Source organism: Danio rerio, chromosome 23 (assembly GCF_049306965.1).
Source record: "Danio rerio strain Tuebingen ecotype United States chromosome 23, GRCz12tu, whole genome shotgun sequence".
In the NCBI taxonomy this organism is placed as follows: domain Eukaryota; kingdom Metazoa; phylum Chordata; class Actinopteri; order Cypriniformes; family Danionidae; genus Danio; species Danio rerio.
Window position 1 is genome coordinate 578,888 of NC_133198.1, and position 20,461 is coordinate 599,348.

At 37.9% G+C, this 20,461-nt stretch overlaps 1 protein-coding gene and 1 long non-coding RNA gene across 2 annotated transcripts in view; one reads left to right on the forward strand and one right to left on the reverse strand.

The window, feature by feature from the left end:
* Positions 1-18,842, reverse strand: part of col9a3 (collagen, type IX, alpha 3) — a 29,240-nt gene extending 10,398 nt beyond the window's left edge. Inside the window, exons 1-21 of the mRNA NM_001305573.1 lie at positions 18,745-18,842; positions 17,901-17,972; positions 16,550-16,585; positions 12,091-12,162; positions 11,947-12,000; positions 9,115-9,150; positions 7,178-7,201; positions 6,973-7,026; positions 6,442-6,495; positions 6,313-6,354; positions 5,755-5,811; positions 5,614-5,667; positions 5,469-5,522; positions 2,549-2,602; positions 1,957-2,010; positions 1,799-1,852; positions 1,646-1,699; positions 1,508-1,561; positions 1,357-1,410; positions 908-952; positions 217-270 (exon numbers count right to left, since the gene is read on the reverse strand). Coding sequence (NP_001292502.1) covers positions 217-270; positions 908-952; positions 1,357-1,410; positions 1,508-1,561; positions 1,646-1,699; positions 1,799-1,852; positions 1,957-2,010; positions 2,549-2,602; positions 5,469-5,522; positions 5,614-5,667; positions 5,755-5,811; positions 6,313-6,354; positions 6,442-6,495; positions 6,973-7,026; positions 7,178-7,201; positions 9,115-9,150; positions 11,947-12,000; positions 12,091-12,162; positions 16,550-16,585; positions 17,901-17,972; positions 18,745-18,810 — 1,098 coding nt within the window. The 5' untranslated portion in view covers positions 18,811-18,842. The remainder of the gene's footprint in view (positions 1-216; positions 271-907; positions 953-1,356; positions 1,411-1,507; positions 1,562-1,645; positions 1,700-1,798; positions 1,853-1,956; positions 2,011-2,548; positions 2,603-5,468; positions 5,523-5,613; positions 5,668-5,754; positions 5,812-6,312; positions 6,355-6,441; positions 6,496-6,972; positions 7,027-7,177; positions 7,202-9,114; positions 9,151-11,946; positions 12,001-12,090; positions 12,163-16,549; positions 16,586-17,900; positions 17,973-18,744) is intronic.
* On the forward strand, positions 5,483-11,319 carry LOC141380610 (uncharacterized). Its single transcript, XR_012398917.1, has 3 exons — positions 5,483-5,575; positions 5,725-6,575; positions 11,004-11,319. It is a non-coding gene; the product is annotated as an uncharacterized lncRNA (long non-coding RNA).
* Positions 18,843-20,461: the final 1,619 nt, after the last annotated feature.

Genomic DNA, 20,461 nt, shown 5'->3' on the forward strand with positions numbered 1-20,461 from the left:
CTCATTATTTCTGAAAACAACACTACATGTTTTGCTTGTGTAGAAAATGATCCTTGATTTAAGAATTCTGGATATTTGGACAAGAAACTCTGAGCAATAAAGCATTTTTACAGTGTCTTCCACAGCTATAGCTCCAGAGGATTTAGCACCACTGGCTGAAATCATCATGCATTATATACATTATATACACTACAGCTGCCAGAAACTGATACATACAGGTATACCTGGCTCTCCAGACGGCCCCGCTTCTCCCATCTCTCCTGGATTACCCTGCAGGAGAGATCAATTGGTCAATTATACAGCATGACAGATCAAAATATGATTCATTCAGAGACACAAACACCACACTAAATCTGTCAGATGAAGAATACAAAATATAATCAGTGTAAAGCTGCGTCACACTAGAGTTTAACATGAGAAATGCTGTCGTGAGGTGATAAAACAAGATTATTAGACATCAATAAAGCCAGCGATTGCTCCATATTTGACATCTCTGTACAGAGAGCTCACGTTTTGATCTTGTGTTAGTCTCACAGCGACGTGACTTCATTTAATAACTAAACTGTACAGGAAATTATATTAATTACTCAAACAATAATAAAAAATCATATTGACGATGCAGCAACGGGACAGAAATGAAAATAAATACATAATCATACGGCATAATTCCCAAACATCAAACAGAATGATGCAGAAAGGAAAATGACAATCACGATTTAAATAATATGTAAAATAATAATAAAACAATTACACATTTATAAATAATGCATCTTTTATGCTGTATTTATAAAGAAAAACTCCTTCAGCAGTGTTATACAGCACCACTGCCACACGAGGAGACCATTACCCCTCATTTAATATAACTTACTGTATTAATAATCAGAATAATAATGATCGATATACTCACGACTCCTCCTTTGGCTCCTTTTGCTCCTGCTTTACCAGGCAAACCCTGCAGGACATACAGAGAGAGAGTCAGTTGCTGGAGTTGTGCTGTGATACACACACACACACACACACACACACACACACACACACACACACACACACACAATATGTTGATTTGGAAAAGATTTGGAATAATATTTAAGCTTATAACTCAAAGTCTGTAAAAGCCTACACACACACACACGTGAGCACGCGAGCACATGCACACGAACACACTCACACAAATCTGCAAGATACAAACCACAGCATCAAGACACAGTCAGAATAACCTTTTAAAATATCTCCCACGCTGATTTCAAAGACTTCCAAACACAATCCCATTATTGATTTCTATGATCATGACTTCTCTGCGTGGGTATATATCTGTGTGCTCGTCTATTCAACAGTGTACATGAGGGTAATACGTACAGGCAGACCATTGGGCCCTTTCTCACCAGCCACTCCAGCTCTGCCCGCATCTCCCTATACACACACACACACACACACACACACTGACAGTCAGCTGGTGTTTAATACATAAATAAAGACATTCGCATTTAAAACACACACTGATTATCACCTTTTCACCATCCAGGCCTTGAGTTCCATCCTTCCCGTCCCTGCCAGGGATCCCCTACAATTAGGCAACACAACAGCATTATTATCAGACATAAATGTAATATTTTGAATAATGATAAGCTGTAAATATGTTCCTCACAGGTTCTCCTTTAGGTCCTGCACCTCCAGGCACGCCCTTGGGGCCTATTTTCCCCTGTTTAGAGGATGATGTTGATAACGTTAGTCAACCTTATACTACAGAAATGGAAAGGTCTGCAGTGTGAACAAGGATCTGATGATAAAAAGTGCTTACTATCTCTCCTTTGGGCCCTTTAAAACCTTGAGGTCCTTTTTCTCCAACATCCCCCTATTTAAGATACACAGGGCAAATATTATTCACAACATAAAGACCGTAGCCCTGACCTAAACCTTATTGAGAATAAACCTTTAAAACAAAGGGCAGTTACTCACGGTTTTCCCAATAATGCCAGCAATTCCAGGCTTTCCTCTGGAACCAGGTATTCCCTACAGAGAGTGCGGAGATCATTCAGTGAGTGCATCTAACTGTTCAATCTGTTTTAATATATCAAAATAAATATTTAAAAATATATTTCAACATACAGTAGTAGTTTTAATCATTAATAATTTTCTTTTCTCTTCAGCATGATGACAGCACATAATATTAGACTAGATATTCTTCAAGACACTAGTGTTCAGCTTACAGTGACATGTAAAGGCTTCACTAGGGTAATTAGGGTACAGTTAGGGTAATTAGGCAAGTCATTGTATAACAGTTGTGTGTTCTGGAGACAATCCAACACTAATATTGCTGAAGGGGTGAATAATATTGAGCTTAACATGACTTTAACACTATTAAAAACTGCTTTTATTCTAGCCCAAATAAAACTAATCAGACTTTCTCCAGAAGAACAAACATTAGAGGAAACACTGTGAACAACTCCTCAATCTGAGAAACAGCATATGGGAAATACTTTAAAATTCAAACAGGAGGGCGGATAGTTTTCCTTCAGCTGTGTGTAGTGTGGGGATTTTGAGGTCTTACTCTGTCTCCTACTGCTCCGACCGGACCCTGCAGCCCTCTCAGCCCCCGAGAGCCCTTGAATAAAGCAGAGAACAAGAGAATGAGTGCCAAAATGTAGACATTTCCACAAATATACATTAAAATAAATATGTATTAGTATTATATATATCCATCATCCAAACATTTAGACATTTGAAACATCTCCCTACTTAAAGGGACAGTTCACCCAAAAATGAAGCACAATCCGCTCATATTTTCATTCATTTTAAGCTACCAATATTTGGATCGCATATCAACAAAACGAAACCAAGATATGATCATAAACTGTAGATTGTGTGCACTTATGATCCATATTCTGTGTGTTTTTCAGCCAATTAATCCCTCACGTCTCTGTCAGAGCTACAACTCTGCCATGTTTAGATTTATCTTGTGGATATTCCTCAGAGATTCAGTCTTTGGTGATTGCATTATAGCGTGTAAGTGTATATTTGGTGTCAGTTTGTTTTTAGATTAATATTTGCTTGTAGGGAAAATCAATCTGTTCTCTTCTGCTTTGACTTTGCATGCCGATTTATACTGTAACTGCACTTAATCTGTAAAACAGAATAGAAACTGAATAAAGCTCACAAACGCACTAACAGTTATAGGTACTGTAGAGTGTTTTGGGTCATTGGTGCTACAATCAGCACAAATCCAAACATTTCTCCTTTTTGGCGGATCTTTCTATGAGGGAATTCTCCAGAAGCACAGCTCAGGCGTGTTTCTCATTGGTTAGTAACACTATATCCTATTATTATTAACAATTATTGGTCTTTTTAGCATAAGAAAATAATAAATCACTCAGCCCTCAGCGGGAGATAGTAATGTTTGTCCAGCAGGGGGCGTTCTCATAATGCTGTCAAACTATCAACAGACCCTCGCTGCAGAAAAGTGGTCAAACGTGAACACAACAGATGTTTTAATGAGCTGGTTTAAATGGGAATGTCTACTTCTTAGCCCATCAGCCCAAACACATCTTTACACCAGGGCCCGGTTTTTCAAAAGTAATCCACTGGGATTTTGGATGAGGGATTGGATCAAATCTTGAAAATGGATTTTTCAAAGGAAAAAACGGATTACATAATCGGATTAGATCACGTAATCCAATCTTGGTTCTGATCCAGATTAAAACTTTAGGTTTTTCTGACCTTTTCTGTAGGATTTGGATCACTTTTAATCTGGATTAAACTGATCCCATCAGGAGGGTGAATTCAGCATGTGCATCAAATGTAATGAAAACTTCAAAAATGTATTAAACAATGCAATATTTGGATCATGCAGTATTTTACAACATATCCTATTTATTTATAAGGTTCATTCATTCATTTTCTTGTTGGCTTAGTCCCTTTATTAATCCAGGGTCGCCACAGCGGAATGAACCGCCAACTTATCCAGCAAGTTTTTACGCAGCAGATGCCCTTCCAGCTGCAACCCATCTCTGGGAAACATCCACACACACACACACACACTCATACACTACAGACAATTTAGCCTACCCAATTCCCCTATAGCGCATGTGTTTGGACTGTGGGGGAAACCGGAGCACTCGGAGGAAACCCACGCGAATGCAGGGAGAACTATTTATAAGGTTGTAATTTTATTTGTTCATCCATCAGGCTACAGTGATACAGGCTTTAACATATTCAGCCTTTCAGTATAGGCCTACAGCAAAGTAGAAAGAGTTTGGGCTCATAAAATAATCCCCCAAACAGCTGTCAAAACTGACCAAAAACAATCCGTTTTATTCGGTCACTAATTGATTATATATATATATTCATCACAATGGAAAATATTTTCAATTTAGAATATTTATTAGTGATGCATGCAATGATTACAGAATCACCAAAAAAAGCAAAGAATGGCAATGACTGATATTTAAAATCACTTTCAACAATTGCAGAAACAGACTGAAAGTGCAGAAGCAAAGCTTCATCTGCAGAGGAACAGCTGACCCTGACCAAACTGCAGCAAACCGAGACCAGACCTGAGATCACGCTCAGACAAGCTGCTCTCTCCACATCAGATGAGGAAGTCTGACATTACTGTGGAGTTTTTGATATTAAGTCTTTTTTTTAATTCAATACATCTATATTTGAAACTTGTTATAAATATCCTCACTGTACAGTGTTTGTGTTGGGATGGGCTGGCTTTTTCTTGTTTTTATTTATTTTTTTAATGTGTGTGTCTCATTTCTAATAAAAATAAGGTTATACTGACCCCACACTGGCTATTCTACTTGTCGCTCTTTACATATCTAGAGTTCTACATTGTGATGTCCTGTTTGAGCACTGGTTATCCAGATTTAGTGATCCTGAAAACTTCCTCTCCGGATCAGACTGAGCCAATCTGATGTTGCTTTGAAAAACTGGCTTAAAAAGCAAACTGGATTACGCGATCACGGATTGCAAAAAAAGGATTACTAAATCCGGATCAATTTCATCTGGATTAAACCTTTTGAAAGACCGGGCCCTGGTCTAAAAGCATGGCCAAAGGTAAGATGGAGATGCTCGATATTGGAAAAACAGAACATCGCGATACATGTACTGCGATTTGTATAACATTTCCCCAGATGATTTGAATAGCTGTATTTGCAAACATTATTTTGTGCATCTGCATAAATTATAACAAATACAAGCAAAATAAATAAGTAAATAAATAAATGAACAGTGCTTTACGCTTTTCTAACAGTCTAACAGTATTCAAGGACAGAAATTGAACAGTCGAACGTAAAATAACATGGTGATCATTGTATAACTCATTTTTTTAAAATGCATATTCAAGAATATCTTTCTCTTTTACTCTTTAATAATCTAATCCTGTGATGTGACTATTGCAGATGCACGCACTGCTGTATCGATGCTCAAACAGTATACTGTTCAGCCCTATTGTGAATTATTCTCACCTGTAATCCCACAGTTCCTGGGACTCCTGGTGGACCCGGCGGGCCCTGATCCCCCTAATGAGTGGATAAAAACACAACACAACATGTTATTCCCTGCTTCAGGTTCAGTAAGAGCATAGTGCTTCAATCTATCACAGCATCTCACCTTCTCACCATCTTTCCCCAACTCTCCTTTACTTCCTTTATGGCCTGTATGACCCTGAAGCAAAACACAGTCATATCCTTAATAATAAAAGACCTATATTGTTCTCTCCAGAGCTGATCTATTGTTGCTGTGGTCAAATACCTTAAATCCAGGCATTCCTGGAGGTCCAGGAGGACCCGGAGGGCAGATGGCAGGACACTACAGGTAAAGCAACGCGATTAATCCTCAAGCAAATAAAACTAGCATCATCCTAGCTAATATGATAGGATAAAGCAGATCCAGGAGGTTGTTATCTCAGAATAAAGCCTGACATGTTTATCAGCAGCCAGATGTGAAGCGCAGCACTGTTGTAGAAGACTGAAGGGTTTATTCTGAGAAAACAACCTTCCTGCTGTGCTTTATCCTGCTTACTACACGGACACAAAACATAAACATCAGACATAAACAGTGTTCTGTGCCTCAGTAGTTCATTAATTCTTTAATTAAATGCAAAGCTGACAAATGAAACTGGCTGAATGGAGCATACTCTGACCCATGTGTTATTTATTCACTAGATTATTCACCAAACAGTCAAAAAGTGCAGACGAGCAGACACACATATGAATGTGGATAGTGGTATATGGGCGAATTTGAACAGTCAGGATGATTATCGGTTCCATCATGATACAAAAACAGCAACACAACACACATAATACATACCAGAAGATCTCCACTGCCTTCAGGAAGAGTTCCTGGAAGTCCCTAAACCCAAAAGAGGAGCACATGATGATTATTATATGTAAAGTGTTGTGCACATTTGCTCCTCTGGAGGGCGCTGCATGTACTTACAGGAGGTCCGTCTGTGCCTGGGAGACCAGGGAGTCCTGGCAGACCCTCAGGACCCTAAAAACAACCACAGAAACCTGTCACCGGGACCAAACATTTGTTCATACAACAGGACCAGTGCTGGAGAAACATGTTTGGTATGTTATTTTAATGTTTTTAAGAATCCGATTGTAATATATATCTTTAAAAATGATCGGGAAACTACTAATAAACGTTAAGGGCTTGATTTTAATGATCTAAGCGCAGTCTAAAGCTGGCGCGGAAGCACTGTGGCCATGTCTGAATACACTATTTTAAGGAGGGGAAAAACAGTTGGTGCACCAGGAGCATAATGTAACAGGGCTGTGCTGATTCTCTTCATGAGTTCTGGGTGTGTTTTGAGCAGAACGTGCATTAAACCAATCAGAGTCTCGTCTCTCATTCCCTTTAAGAGTCAGCTGAGTCGCTTCATGGTGCATTCGCTATACATGAAGACTTTGTAAGCAGAACAACCAAACGCTTTACTAATGAATATCCCACTAAATGTGCACTCACCGGCGGACCCTGGGGTCCCGCTCCTCCTGGAAGACCATTGGCTCCAGCGAGACCCTGTGATTAAACACATCCACACACAAAACCAGTGCTTGACTCTGGACATTTGCATTTTTCAGCATCCTCTGTGAATAATCATAGTGCTAGAAATTGTTAGCCATTATTTCAACATAAGTCTTCTTTTAGTTAGTGCTTGACATGCACTCACCAGAGCTCCTGGCCTCCCTCTGCCCTGAAAACAATGAGAGAAAAGAGCTGTTGACATTTTATTGTTGCACCACACTGTATATTCAATATACATTATTTTTAGAGAGTAAAACTAATTATGGTGGTCTGATGGAAAAGTGAACTAAAGTAGACTAGACTAAAGTAAACGAAACAAAACAAAAGTAAACTAATGTAAACAAAACAAAAGTGAACTAAAGTAAAGTAAACAAAACAAAAGTGAACTAAACTAAAGTAAACGAAACAAAACCAAAGTAAAGTAAACAAAACAACAGTAAACTAAAGTAAACACAAGTAAACAAGTGTAAACAAAACAAAAAGGAAACTAAAGTAAACTAAACTCAAGTAAACAAAACAAAACTTAAGTAAATAAAACAAAGGCAAACTAATGTAAACAAAAGTGAAATAAACAAAACAAAAATAAACTTAAGTAAACAAAACTAAACAAACGTAAACAAAAGATCTGACATCAAGAGATTTATTTGTGGAGAAACTTTTTATACTCTTTATTTAGTAATGTAAATTTGAGTGTTGACAGCTATTAAGCAGACCACCTCTCAAAATTAATTTAAATAATTTTACATAGTAATTTAAGTCTTATATAGTGGGATTAAAAAACTGTGCTGTCATGTAAAGTAAATCCACTAACAGCTAAAATAAAACAAAAAAATTGCACATAAAAGCGTGAGCCTGAACTAAAGCTACAAATGGTGGAACTCGATTTTGCTTACATGACTGATATTTCAATATTAATCAGCTGATGTCATTATGTTTTATTGCCACCAGCACTTAAAATAAACACCAGCACAGTTAATTCTGATATTTCAATCCAATTCACAAATTAAAGAACCAAATTAGCTAGAGCTCTGGAACCACAAGCTGGGTTGCTAAACCATAACAGAAGTAAACTAAACCAAACAAAAGTAAACGAAACTAAACAAAACAAAATAAATTGAAACAAAAGTAAATGAAACAAAACAAAAGAAAAGTAAATACACAAAACTAAACAAAATAAAAGTAAACTAAACAAAAACAAACTAAAGTAAACGAAACAAAAGTAAACAAAACAACAGTAAACAAAAAAAGTATACAAAGCAAAAGTAAACAAAAAAAATAAACAAAACAAAAGCAAACTAAATAAAAGTAAACAAAACAAATGTAAACAAAACAACAGTAAACAAAACAAAAGTAAACAAAGCAAAAGTAAACAAATAAAAATAAACAAAACAAAAACAAACTAAATAAAAGTAAACAAAACAAATGTAAACAAAATAAAAGTAAACAAAACAAAAACAAACTAAAGTAAACAAAGCAAAAGTAAACAAATAAAAATAAACAAAACAAAAGTGAACTAAATAAAAGTAAACAAAACAAAAGCAAACTAAATAAAAGTAAACAAAACAAATGTAAACAAAACAACAGTAAACAAAACAAAAGCAAACTAAACAAAAGTAAACAAAACAAAAGCAAATTAAACAAAAGTAAACAAAACAAACGTAAACAAAACAACAGTAAACAAAACAAAAGCAAACTAAACAAAAGTAAACAAAACAAACGTAAACAAAACAACAGTAAACAAACAAAAGCAAACTAAACAAAAGTAAACAAAACAAACGTAAACAAAACAACAGTAAACAAACAAAAGCAAACTAAACAAAAGTAAACAAAACAAACATAATTGTATTAGACCTATAAACGCAGGTCAAAAGTATAAAACACTACAATGATGGCGGATGCACGAGATTGACAGTAAAGCAGTTTAGTGGACCACAGTAGGGAACAGTGAACAAGGGGTGATTTCAGATACAGCACTAGAGTTGTCAAACGTGGCATTTAATTGTGTGCTGTTGTAAATCGGCTGAATATTAAATATGATATATGACTGTGTTTACTGTGGATTTACTGATGCGTGGCACATACAGGGGGTCCATCGGGTCCAGGGGGTCCGGAGTCACCCTACAACAGCAAACAAATAAGAAGAAGAGGGAGAAATAAGTCTCTGACGTTAAACTGATGAGAAACAGAAAACAGACCCCAAAGAGAGAAGAGTGTTTCTACAATCGGTTTGTCAGGCCCACTCACCTGTGTGGGACACACTCAGAAATGCACAATGTTTTTCTAGAGATATAGTGTGATTATAAGAAAGTGTCTGCACATGGAGAGAGTGTTTCTACAGGTGGTTTGTCAAACCCACTCACATCTCATTTCATAAATGCACAATATATATATATATATAATTATTATTTTTTTGTTGTTCTGTATGGGCCGGTATAAGTTTATGACGGTGTGATAACCTTGGATAAGAATGTCATAGTTTTATGATATTGAGATTACTGCTCTACAATATATTCTTTTTAAATGTCTGGATAAAAAACTAAACTTGTTTTCCCCTTTGTACACAATATATATTTAATTTCTTGAAACATTTGTAATATGTTGAAGCAGTAAAATATTTTTAATTCTTTACAAATAAAAACATTTGATATTTTTCTGCAGGAGATACTCTGCTGTCCTAAAAAAACAATAAGTAAAAAATCTTACACATACCTTAGGAACGATATTACAGAAATATTGGCGGTTCTAAAACCTTGACTTTTTCAAACCGCGATATACCTTGAAAACAATTATCGTCCCATGTGTAATGTCAGAGATGACAGAGAGTGTTTTCTACAGGTGGTTTGTAAAGCCTACTCACCTGTGTGAGGCACACTCAGAATTGATGTTTTGAGGTTGTTGTGTCATTGTTATTATTGCATACTATAAAATGACCTCTGTCACTTTAACAATCATAAGCTACATTTCCATCCACCTATTTTAATGCTCATTGTGGAGATGCGCATAAAAACCGGTTGATGGAGACGCCAAGATGCGCATAAGTTTAGAAAATGCGCATAAAAAACATATGCACATAGCTGAGTAGGATAAACTTTTTATTTGATGAGAAAAACACTCTTACCGAACAAATTCCAGTATGTGCATTAAAAAGGTGATGTGATTGTGTTATAAGAGATCATGTGATCATGGAAATGTGTGTGAGTGGATAACCAGCACACTGTAGAACATCTCAACTGTATGCGCATCTTGGCATCTCCATCTTCTCTCTCCCTCTTAGAAGCTAAATTCAAATCAAATATCACGACTACTTTAGAAATCTAGTTTACAAACATTGACAAAAAATACAAATGAGTTCAAGGGCATCCGCTGCATAATGCTGGATAAGTTCATTCCGCTGTGGCGACCCCAGATTAATAAAGGGACTAAGCCGACAAGAAAATGAATGAATGAAAAATGAGTTCACATTCCTTCAAACATAGGGGGCGCTCTTGTATGTTCACCTATGGAAATTGAATATCACTTGGTGGTCATGTCTTGTACTGCAGCCAAATCTGCCCACTGGCCTCTGTCCATCATGGCCTCTTAACCCTCCCCATATCATCATTGGCATATCATCACTCTGTCTCTGTCTACACCAATCAGCTGGTGTGTGGTGTGCGGTCTGGCGCTAAATGGCTGCCGTCGTGTCATCCAGGTGGATGCTGCACACTGGTGGTGGATAAGGAGATCTCCCCCCTATTGTGTAAAGCATTTATATTTAGCTCTGCTTTCATGTACAGTTTTGGCTAAAACAGGATTTGTAAAATACATATTTTATGTATTATCTTAAAATGTACTGTTTTATTCTTTTCGTAAATATAAAGTCTAATAATCTAGTTTACTTTAAACTTTTTGCAGTGTAAAACAGAGCAGTGAAATAAAGGACTCTAATATTGCTCTTTATTTTCTCCAATCTCATCACATGACCTTCCCAGTCACACAGAGTTATCCTGATTTCTGCCTATTCCTGAAGACTAATTAAAATCAAACCTGTGGTGGGAAGAGTTCACATTCCAGCCGGGATTAAGAAGAAGCAGAGATTCGTGTAAAGTCACCTGAACCTCATTAAATCTGGCCTGAGAGACGGCTTTAGCCCACAACATCAAGATATTTCACAATCATCATTACGGGAGAGCTGCTGGCAGAATGAGACGGCTTTATATGGTGGTTTAACTACATTGCTTTTTAATTTACTGGAGATGCCTTCTATTGCTGATGTGTTAAAACCAATAAACCACAATGCTTTATTACATCTCGTTTCTAGTCCAAATATCTAAATAATCCTAAGTCAAGAAGCATTTTCTGGACGAGCAAAACATATAGTGCTCTCAGCCTTGCAGTACTAGACACGACCACCAGGTTACATTCGGATGACCATATAAGGTCTCCTGTGTTTTCAGGAACATGAACCCTATTTTATCACACTTTTGACAATATTTGTAAAGTAGACATACAATATTAAAGTAGTATGTGCAGTTTGATGGTATTTAACTTGAATTTAGCCCCTTAAAGCATCTGAAATGTGGATTGCTGTAGCAAAGTAATGCTTTACCACTCTGAGTATTCTTGTTGTGAATGAATAAATGACTGTTGCTCAGTGATATCTATCATGAAAAAATCCCCAGATACGAAACCTGGAAATGCTTTTCCTTTAAATGATGTATAGTTTGTTACGATTGCCTAATGTTTAGATTATAACACTATGCTTTAAATATGTAACCGTAAATGCTCCACAGGATGTAGAGTGAGGGTAAATGTGTTTTACATAAGGTAACGTGTGTGTTCAGAAGACTTAAACCTTTCCAATGACAGATCGTCTGGCATTATTAGATTAGGATTTAATTGCTAAGGAGTGATGAAGTTAAATAAATGACTTACTGGTGCTCCTGGTGGTCCATCTTTGCCAGCGGGACCGTCTGGACCAGTCAAACCCTACAGAAGGCAGTTTTTTAATGCATAATAGATTTCATTTACACAGTAAAAGGGTGCCAGATTGGGAAAAATCCTCCATTGTTGACTTACATCCACACCGGGCAGGCCTGGCAGTCCTGGGCTTCCAGCAGCGCCCGCTTTACCTGCTTTTCCTTTCGGACCCTTCAGTCACAAAATAAAGAGTTTTAAAGTCAAAGCATGATCTGTGCACAAGATCCACATCTTATTAATCTCAGAACCAGCTTTTAAAACCTGCTGCACGTTAATAATGAATAATGAAGTCATGCATCATTCAGTGCTGAATCTACACAACAGAATTCGCCACAGCGGAATGAACCGCCAACTATTCCGGCATATATTTTACACAGCCGATGCCCTTCCAGCTGCAACCCAGTACTGGGAAACAACCATACACACTCATATACACACACACTCATACATTACGGCCAGTGTAGTTGATCAGTTCCCCTATAGTGCATGTGTTTGGACTGTGGGGGGAACCGGAGCACCCGGAGGATGGGGAGAACATGCAAACTCCATACAGAAACACCAACTGACCCAGCTGGGACTCAAACCTTTCTTGCTGTGAGGCCACAGTGCTAACCACAGAGCCACCGTGCCGCCCTCTAAATAATAACATTCATTCATTCATTCATTTTCTTTTTGGCTCAGCCCCTTTATTAATCTGGGGTCGCCACAGTGGAATGAACCGCCAACTTATCCAGCATATTTTTTACACAGCGGATGCCCTTCCAACTGCAACCCATCACTGGGAAACATCCATCCACACTCCTTCACATTCATACACTACGGCCAGTTTAGTTAATCAAAAGCACCAACTGACCCAGTCCAGGCTCGAACCAGCAACCTTCTTGCTGTGAGGCGATTGTGCTAACCACTGAGCCACCGTGACGCCCCATCTAAATAATATTAGTAATCTGAAACATCAAACGCTGGAATCGTTGTGCTTTTAAGTGCTTCTTGAAATGCCTAATAATTATCAGTTTGAGTCCCAGTTGGGTCAGTTGGTGCTTCTCTGTGGAGTTTGCATGTTCTCCCCATGTTGGCGTGGGTTTCCTCCCGGTGCTCCGGTTACGCCCCATTCACACGAGGCTTCAGCGTCAATGTTTGACAGAAGGCGTGTCTGAAGTTGGGGCTGAAGTGATCGTCATCGCAGCATCAGCCAATGAAATTCAGTCAGCAATAGGCCACTGTCTAGCTGGTGTATTTGCATGCAGCAATCTGATTGGCTGACGCTTCCGTCGACGCTTGAAAAGTTGAGCTAGTCGCAACTTCCGCAGCGAGCAACGCCACTGAAGCGGCGCTGACGGATCCACAATGCAGTTTGGCAACGCCTGACGTCATCTATTCAAAGTGAATGGGAAGCGTTGACACTGGCGGCCTGTGTGAATGTGGCGTTACAGTCCAAACACATGCGCTAAAGGGGACCTGATCAACTACACTGGCCATAGTGTATGAGTGTGTGTGTGTGAATGAGTGTTTGTACTGGGTTGCAGCTGGAAGGGCATCCACTGCGTAAAACATATGCTGGAATAGTTGGCGGTTCATTCCGCTGTGGTGACCACTGAAGAATAAAGGAACTAAGCTGAAAGAAAATGAATGGATGAATGTGATTGGCCACGGTTAAAACCTTTAGATGTTATTTACTTCATGTAATGTATGTATTCATGGTGAAAAATAAATATAGAATAATTAATAACCATCAGGGAAGATGTTGTGTATTATTTGGTTTGTGTGTTTTTTTTATTATTTAGTTTTCCGCCCTCTAAATAATAACATTCATTCATTCTTTCATTTTCTTGTCGGCTTAGTCCCTTTATTAATCCGGGGTCGCCACAGCGGAATGAACCGCCAATTTATCCAGCAAGTTTTCACCCAGCGGATACCCTTCCAGCCGCAACCCATCACTGGGAAATGTGTTCTTTTATTCTAGCCATAATAAAATATATTTGTAGAGTAACCCATGTTCGGTTGTCATTAATATCTTAATAAACATCGAGAGGTAGAACTGTCTGAGATATGAACAAAAGCAAGAGATGCAACCAAGCGTGATTAAAAAACCGTAAAGGATGTTAATGATCTGACGCAGTTCCTCCCGCCTTTATGTTTATGCATCTGATTTTACGGTGTTTCTTTTTTTTTGACCGCCTCCTGTAGTTTTAGAGAATATCTCAACAGCGAACGCATCAAGTATACGGAAGCACTTAACCCAGGTTACTGGCAAATTAATAGTCCCATTAGCATGCTTCTGCATATACCCAACACCTCAACCCTTACGTTACTAACTATTAACAAAGTCCCTTAAAGGCAAGTCATTTCACTTGGCGGCCCTCTTTGAAACACCTCTCGGGCGGTATGTTCAGGCGTTCTGTTTAAATCGGGAAACATCAAATTCTCTAAAATTGCTTGCCAAGCCTACGATCACATTTCACATTATGAAACAAGTACATTAATCAACAACGGTGTCTTTAGTTTCATTTCTAAACATTTGAGTCATAAAAAATCTGCAGAAATTCACATCAGGTCCAAGCCCCTCCCCCGGAAAAATGTCAGTCAGGTTCTTGTACTAGAAGGCGGGCTATATTCGACATATAGTGACCGCTGATTGGTTCTTGTACTAGAAGGAGGGCTATATTCGACATATAGTGACCGCTGATTGGTTCTTTGCTAGAAGGCGGGCTATATTCGACATATAGTGACCGCTGATTGGTTCTTGTACTAGAAGGAGGGCTATATTCGACATATAGTGACCGCTGATTGGTTCTTTGCTAGAAGGCGGGCTATATTCGACATATAGTGACCGCTGATTGGTTCTTGTACTAGAGGGCGGGCTATATTCGACATATAGTGACCGCTGATTGGTTCTTGTACTAGAAGGCGGGCTATATTCGACATATAGTGACCGCTGATTGGTTCTTGTACTAGAAGGAGGGCTATATTCGACATATAGTGACCGCTGATTGGTTCTTTGCTAGAAGGCGGGCTATATTCGACATATAGTGACCGCTGATTGGTTCTTGTACTAGAGGGCGGGCTATATTCGACATATAGTGACCGCTGATTGGTTCTTTGCTAGAAGGCGGGCTATATTCGACATATAGTGACCGCTGATTGGTTCTTGTACTAGAGGGCGGGCTATATTCGACATATAGTGACCGCTGATTGGTTCTTGTACTAGAAGGCGGGCTATATTCGACATATAGTGACCGCTGATTGGTTCTTGTACTAGAAGGAGGGCTATATTCGACATATAGTGACCGCTGATTGGTTCTTTGCTAGAAGGCGGGCTATATTCGACATATAGTGACCGCTGATTGGTTCTTGTACTAGAGGGCGGGCTATATTCGACATATAGTGACCGCTGATTGGTTCTTGTACTAGAAGGCGGGCTATATTCGACATATAGTGACCGCTGATTGGTTCTTGTACTAGAAGGAGGGCTATATTCGACATATAGTGACCGCTGATTGGTTCTTTGCTAGAAGGCGGGCTATATTCGACATATAGTGACCGCTGATTGGTTCTTGTACTAGAGGGCGGGCTATATTCGACATATAGTGACCGCTGATTGGTTCTTGTACTAGAAGGCGGGCTATATTCGACATATAGTGACCGCTGATTGGTTCTTGTACTAGAAGGAGGGCTATATTCGACATATAGTGACCGCTGATTGGTTCTTTGCTAGAAGGCGGGCTATATTCGACATATAGTGACCGCTGATTGGTTCTTGTACTAGAGGGCGGGCTATATTCGACATATAGTGACCGCTGATTGGTTCTTGTACTAGAAGGAGGGCTATATTCGACATATAGTGACCGCTGATTGGTTCTTGTACTAGAGGGCGGGCTATATTCGACATATAGTGACCGCTGATTGGTTCTTGTACTAGAGGGCGGGCTATATTCAACATATAGTGACCGCTGATTGGTTCTTGTACTAGAGGGCGGGCTATATTCAACATATAGTGACCGCTGATTGGCTCCTGTACTAGAAGGCGGGCTATATTCGACATATAGTGACCGCTGATTGGTTCTTGTACTAGAGGGAAGAATATATTCAACATATAGTGACCGCTGATTGGCTCCTGTACTAGAAGGCGGGCTATATTCAACATATAGTGACCGCTGATTGGTTCTTGTACTAGAAGGCGGGCTATATTCAACATATAGTGACCGCTGATTGGTTCTTGTACTAGAAGGCGGGCTATATTCGACATATAGTGACCGCTGATTGGTTCTTTGCTAGAAGGCGGGCTATATTCGACATATAGTGACCGCTGATTGGTTCCTGTACTAGAAGGCGGGCTTCATTTGCCATATTAATAGTTAGACTTTTCTCCATTCAAAGAATACGAGTGACATGTCTTGTGTATACTACAGTCTTTCCCACTGACAAGCAGATAATCATTAGTTTACTGAGCTAAAAGTTCTGGTGAATGGTTGGATAACAGTGTGAATTGCGCATTTAACTGAAGCGTGGCTTGTATTTATGGTTTATGAGAGGATTTTTCATCAGGAGATTTACTCACAGGCTTTCCGGGAAGTCCAGCAGGGCCTGTTTTACCCTGTGCAGGAGACAAACAACACAATCAATGAGTTTAATAAGCAAACCTGCTCAGATAAATGACAACTACACTGTGAACAATCTCTGATGATGAACAGCTTGTGTTTATTAGCGGTGGTGAACTGCATTATGGGATGTTGATCTCTGCTCTGTCCACTCCTGATGCTCATAATTCAACTCTACAGTTTAACAAAGAGACTTTTACTGACATTTTAGTGGTGTGAAATAATATAAGAGATCATATGTAGAGGAATAAGAGTGTAGAATAGCAGAACATGTGCTGCAAGGCTTCTGTAGAGTAATATACAGCACCAGCACACACTATGCAGCACTGCACAGCTCACTCTTGACAACTTTTCAAGGTTAAAAGTTACTAGAAAGATCAAGATCCCATAATGCAACTCAAAAGCAGAAATAAATGCGTGAAACATCAATCACAAAACACAGAACGCTGCTCATTTAGGGGTATTTTAACCGTGTAGATTCATCATCACAAACATCTCCAGCTTTCTGCGCTCTTTGGCTGCGGGTGGTGAATATCTGAGTGTTCAGGAGGGGGTTTGGGGAACTGTAGACGCACTGTTTGATCTGAGGCTGAATGAATGGGCTCTCTGTCACCCGCACTAAACCTGACTCTCGTTTACTGAGGAAACATTCAGCGCTTTCACCGTTTACATGCTGAAATTCCTCACAGGTTCTCCTCACAACCCGTAGCCTGCAACAACACTGCCTGCCTAAACATTCCAGTGCTATATATATATATATATCTATCATTCATTTATATATGTTTTCCCTCATTTCTGCTTAACAGAGAGAAGATCATTACATTTAATAATAGTTTAATAACTAATTACTAGTAATAGCTGAGTTATTTTCTCTTCATCATGATGACAGCACATAATATTAGACTGGATCTTCTTCAAGACACTAGTGTTCAGCTTACAGTGACATGTAAAGGCTTCACTAGGGTAATTAGGGAGGTAATTAGGCAAGTCATCGTATAACAGTGGTTTGTAATATTGCTTATTAATAATATTGGCCTTAAAATTTATTTTAAAATAATTAAAAACTGCTTTTATTCTAGCCCAAATAAAACAAACAAGACTTTCTCCAGAAGAATAAACATTAGAGGAAACACTGTGAACATTTGGTTGCAAAATATTTGAGAAAGGGATTAATATTGCACAGGTATTTCTCTTATAAACATGTCTATTGTCATCATGTAAATGCATTCATTTTTCTTTAAAACAAGTAACTAATAATTAAATAGAGTTAAAGATGTATGGGATTTGAATCCACTTCATGGATGTACTCACATCGATGCCATCTTTCCCTGGGGGTCCTGGTGGCCCCGGCAGCCCAGGAGCTCCGCGCGGACCCGGCCTCAGCTTCACATATACAAGATGAAATAAAATAATATATATAATTAATAATACTTGCCAAATAAACAGCTCAGCTCATAATGCAGGAATGCACACAAAGCGTCCTCACAAAGAAAGCCTTTGTCCGACAACCACATTGCAGAAAGAGTTGAACCTGGTTACCTGATATTTATATTTATTATGTAATTAATACATTTATTTATGCCATTTTAAATTAGCACTCATTTAAATGTCACTGATGTTTGTTTATTTTCTTATATATTAAGGAAATTTTCTGAAGTGGATAATTAAGTAGCCATAACTCGACCAGATTTATTCATGAAAATAGATAAATAAACAGTCATGCAGGAGTTTAATTCGCTTTTACATCAACGTTAGTTATATTTGGAGGCTTCACAGTTTTATGCATGCAAACAAAACTAAAAAGCACACTAAAATACATTTAATAAATGCTCATATTTCATTAATGTGAGCTAATACAATGCGCAATACACAGTAATTCCCAGCCTGCAGGTTGCTTTAATTAAAGGTAAACATGGTTTTAATAAATAAAACAGTATATAAAAGCAGGATAAACAACTTCTAATACATATTAATACGAATGTTTTGAGTTATAAGATGATATTGTTGAATATCGGGTCTGAAATCGCATGTACTTCAGAACAGCACCAGCACTGTCACCATAAGCACCATATTCACCACAGTAACGGACTATAGCGAAGCCCAAACAACGAGCGGCAGGTTATGAAGAGAATTCCCCACAGAAAGCGCATCTTACCTGGCCGAGTGTGGATGTTAGAAACAGTAAGAAATAGAGTAAATGCAGTGCTGAGAACACGACCATGGCTCCTGTCCTCTCCTCGGTACGGTGCCCAGTGCCGGTGTGGGTCAGTCCGGCGGCTGATAAAGGGGCAGTGGGGGGGCGGGCATCAGTTCACACCGTTCACACACACTCCGGGTCTCAGTCTTTACATTTCTCTCTATATCTCTGAGGTCTTTTAAGACAGTGTGTCCAAAATTGGATTGAAACTAGTTATGAGTGTCTGCTATTAAATGGCGTCGATGTTTTGTTTGTAGCTCAAGCAGAGAACGCGCAGTTTAGTGTCAAACAGGAGTGAGGTGTACTTCAGCTAATAGTGTGGGGTAGTAACACACTCTGGAGATTATACAATGGGAATTATGTTTATAAAATGGATTTGAAAGCTTTTTATTCAACAGTTTTAAATATAATGGGAGTGTGTGTGGTATGAAAAGCTGAATAAAATGTACTATTTTATGGGGGTAAAATGTGCTATTAAATAGCATTGATTACTCCCATTTCTCTCAGGTCTTTTAAGACAGAGTGTGCAAAAGTGGATTGAAACTAGTTGAGTGTTTCCAATAAAATGCATTGATGCATCTCAAGCATAAAATGCAGTTTAGTGTCTATTCTAGTCAGTTTACCTTTATATGTTCAAGAAAAATCCTTATGGGTAGTTACTAAACTGTAACTGAATTGACCGTAACAATGCTATATATATATATATATATATATATATATATATATATATATATATATATATATATATATATATATATATATATATATATGTATATATATATATATATATGAAGTCTGTTTATTTTCCCCCAATTTCTGTTTAACGGAGAGATTTATTCAGCACATCTCTAATCATAACAGTGTTAATAAGTCATCTCTAATAACTGATGTGTTTCCTCTTCTCCATGATGACAGCACATAATATTAGACTAGATATTCTTCAAGACACTAGTGTTCAGCTTACAGTGACATGTAAAGGCTTCACTAGGGTAATTAGGGTAAGTACACTGTAAAAAAAAACTAATTTTACAGAAAATATATCTAATTTCTTTACAGTAATATTTTTTCATTTTAAATTAAATGTAGAACTTAGTAAAATGACAATCTCTCTAAATTAACAGTTTGACTTTTATTTTATGTACTTAATCTTTAAAGACAAATTATTGACATTTTTGTTTTTAACACAGGGAAATTACACTATTATTTATACAGTATTTTTCCTGTTATTTTATGTACTATATAATTGAGAAATTACAGCAATTTGTCTGTTTTATACAATAAAATTATTTACACAGTGTTTTTTCCTGTTTTTAAGTACATTTAAAATAACATAAAATTAATGTTATGAATTGTAATTACTTGCTCTGTAAAAAATAAATAAAATCGTTAAAAAAAGGTCAAATGACTGGCAGCTACAGATGCCAAACAAAAACAAAATTATGGTAAAATATCTTTGTTGAAATAAAGTGCAAAAAATATTAAATCTACATCTGCTTTTATTCTACATTTATTCTATATATATATATTTAAATTTAAATATAAATATTTATATATATATATATTTAAATAAATAAATAAATAAATTTTTGGCCCACTTGAAATGTCTCTTGGCCCACCCTTAAGTTCAAAGCTGGAGCCAGGCCTGGAAGAATCCTGCATTTGTACAGTGTAATCA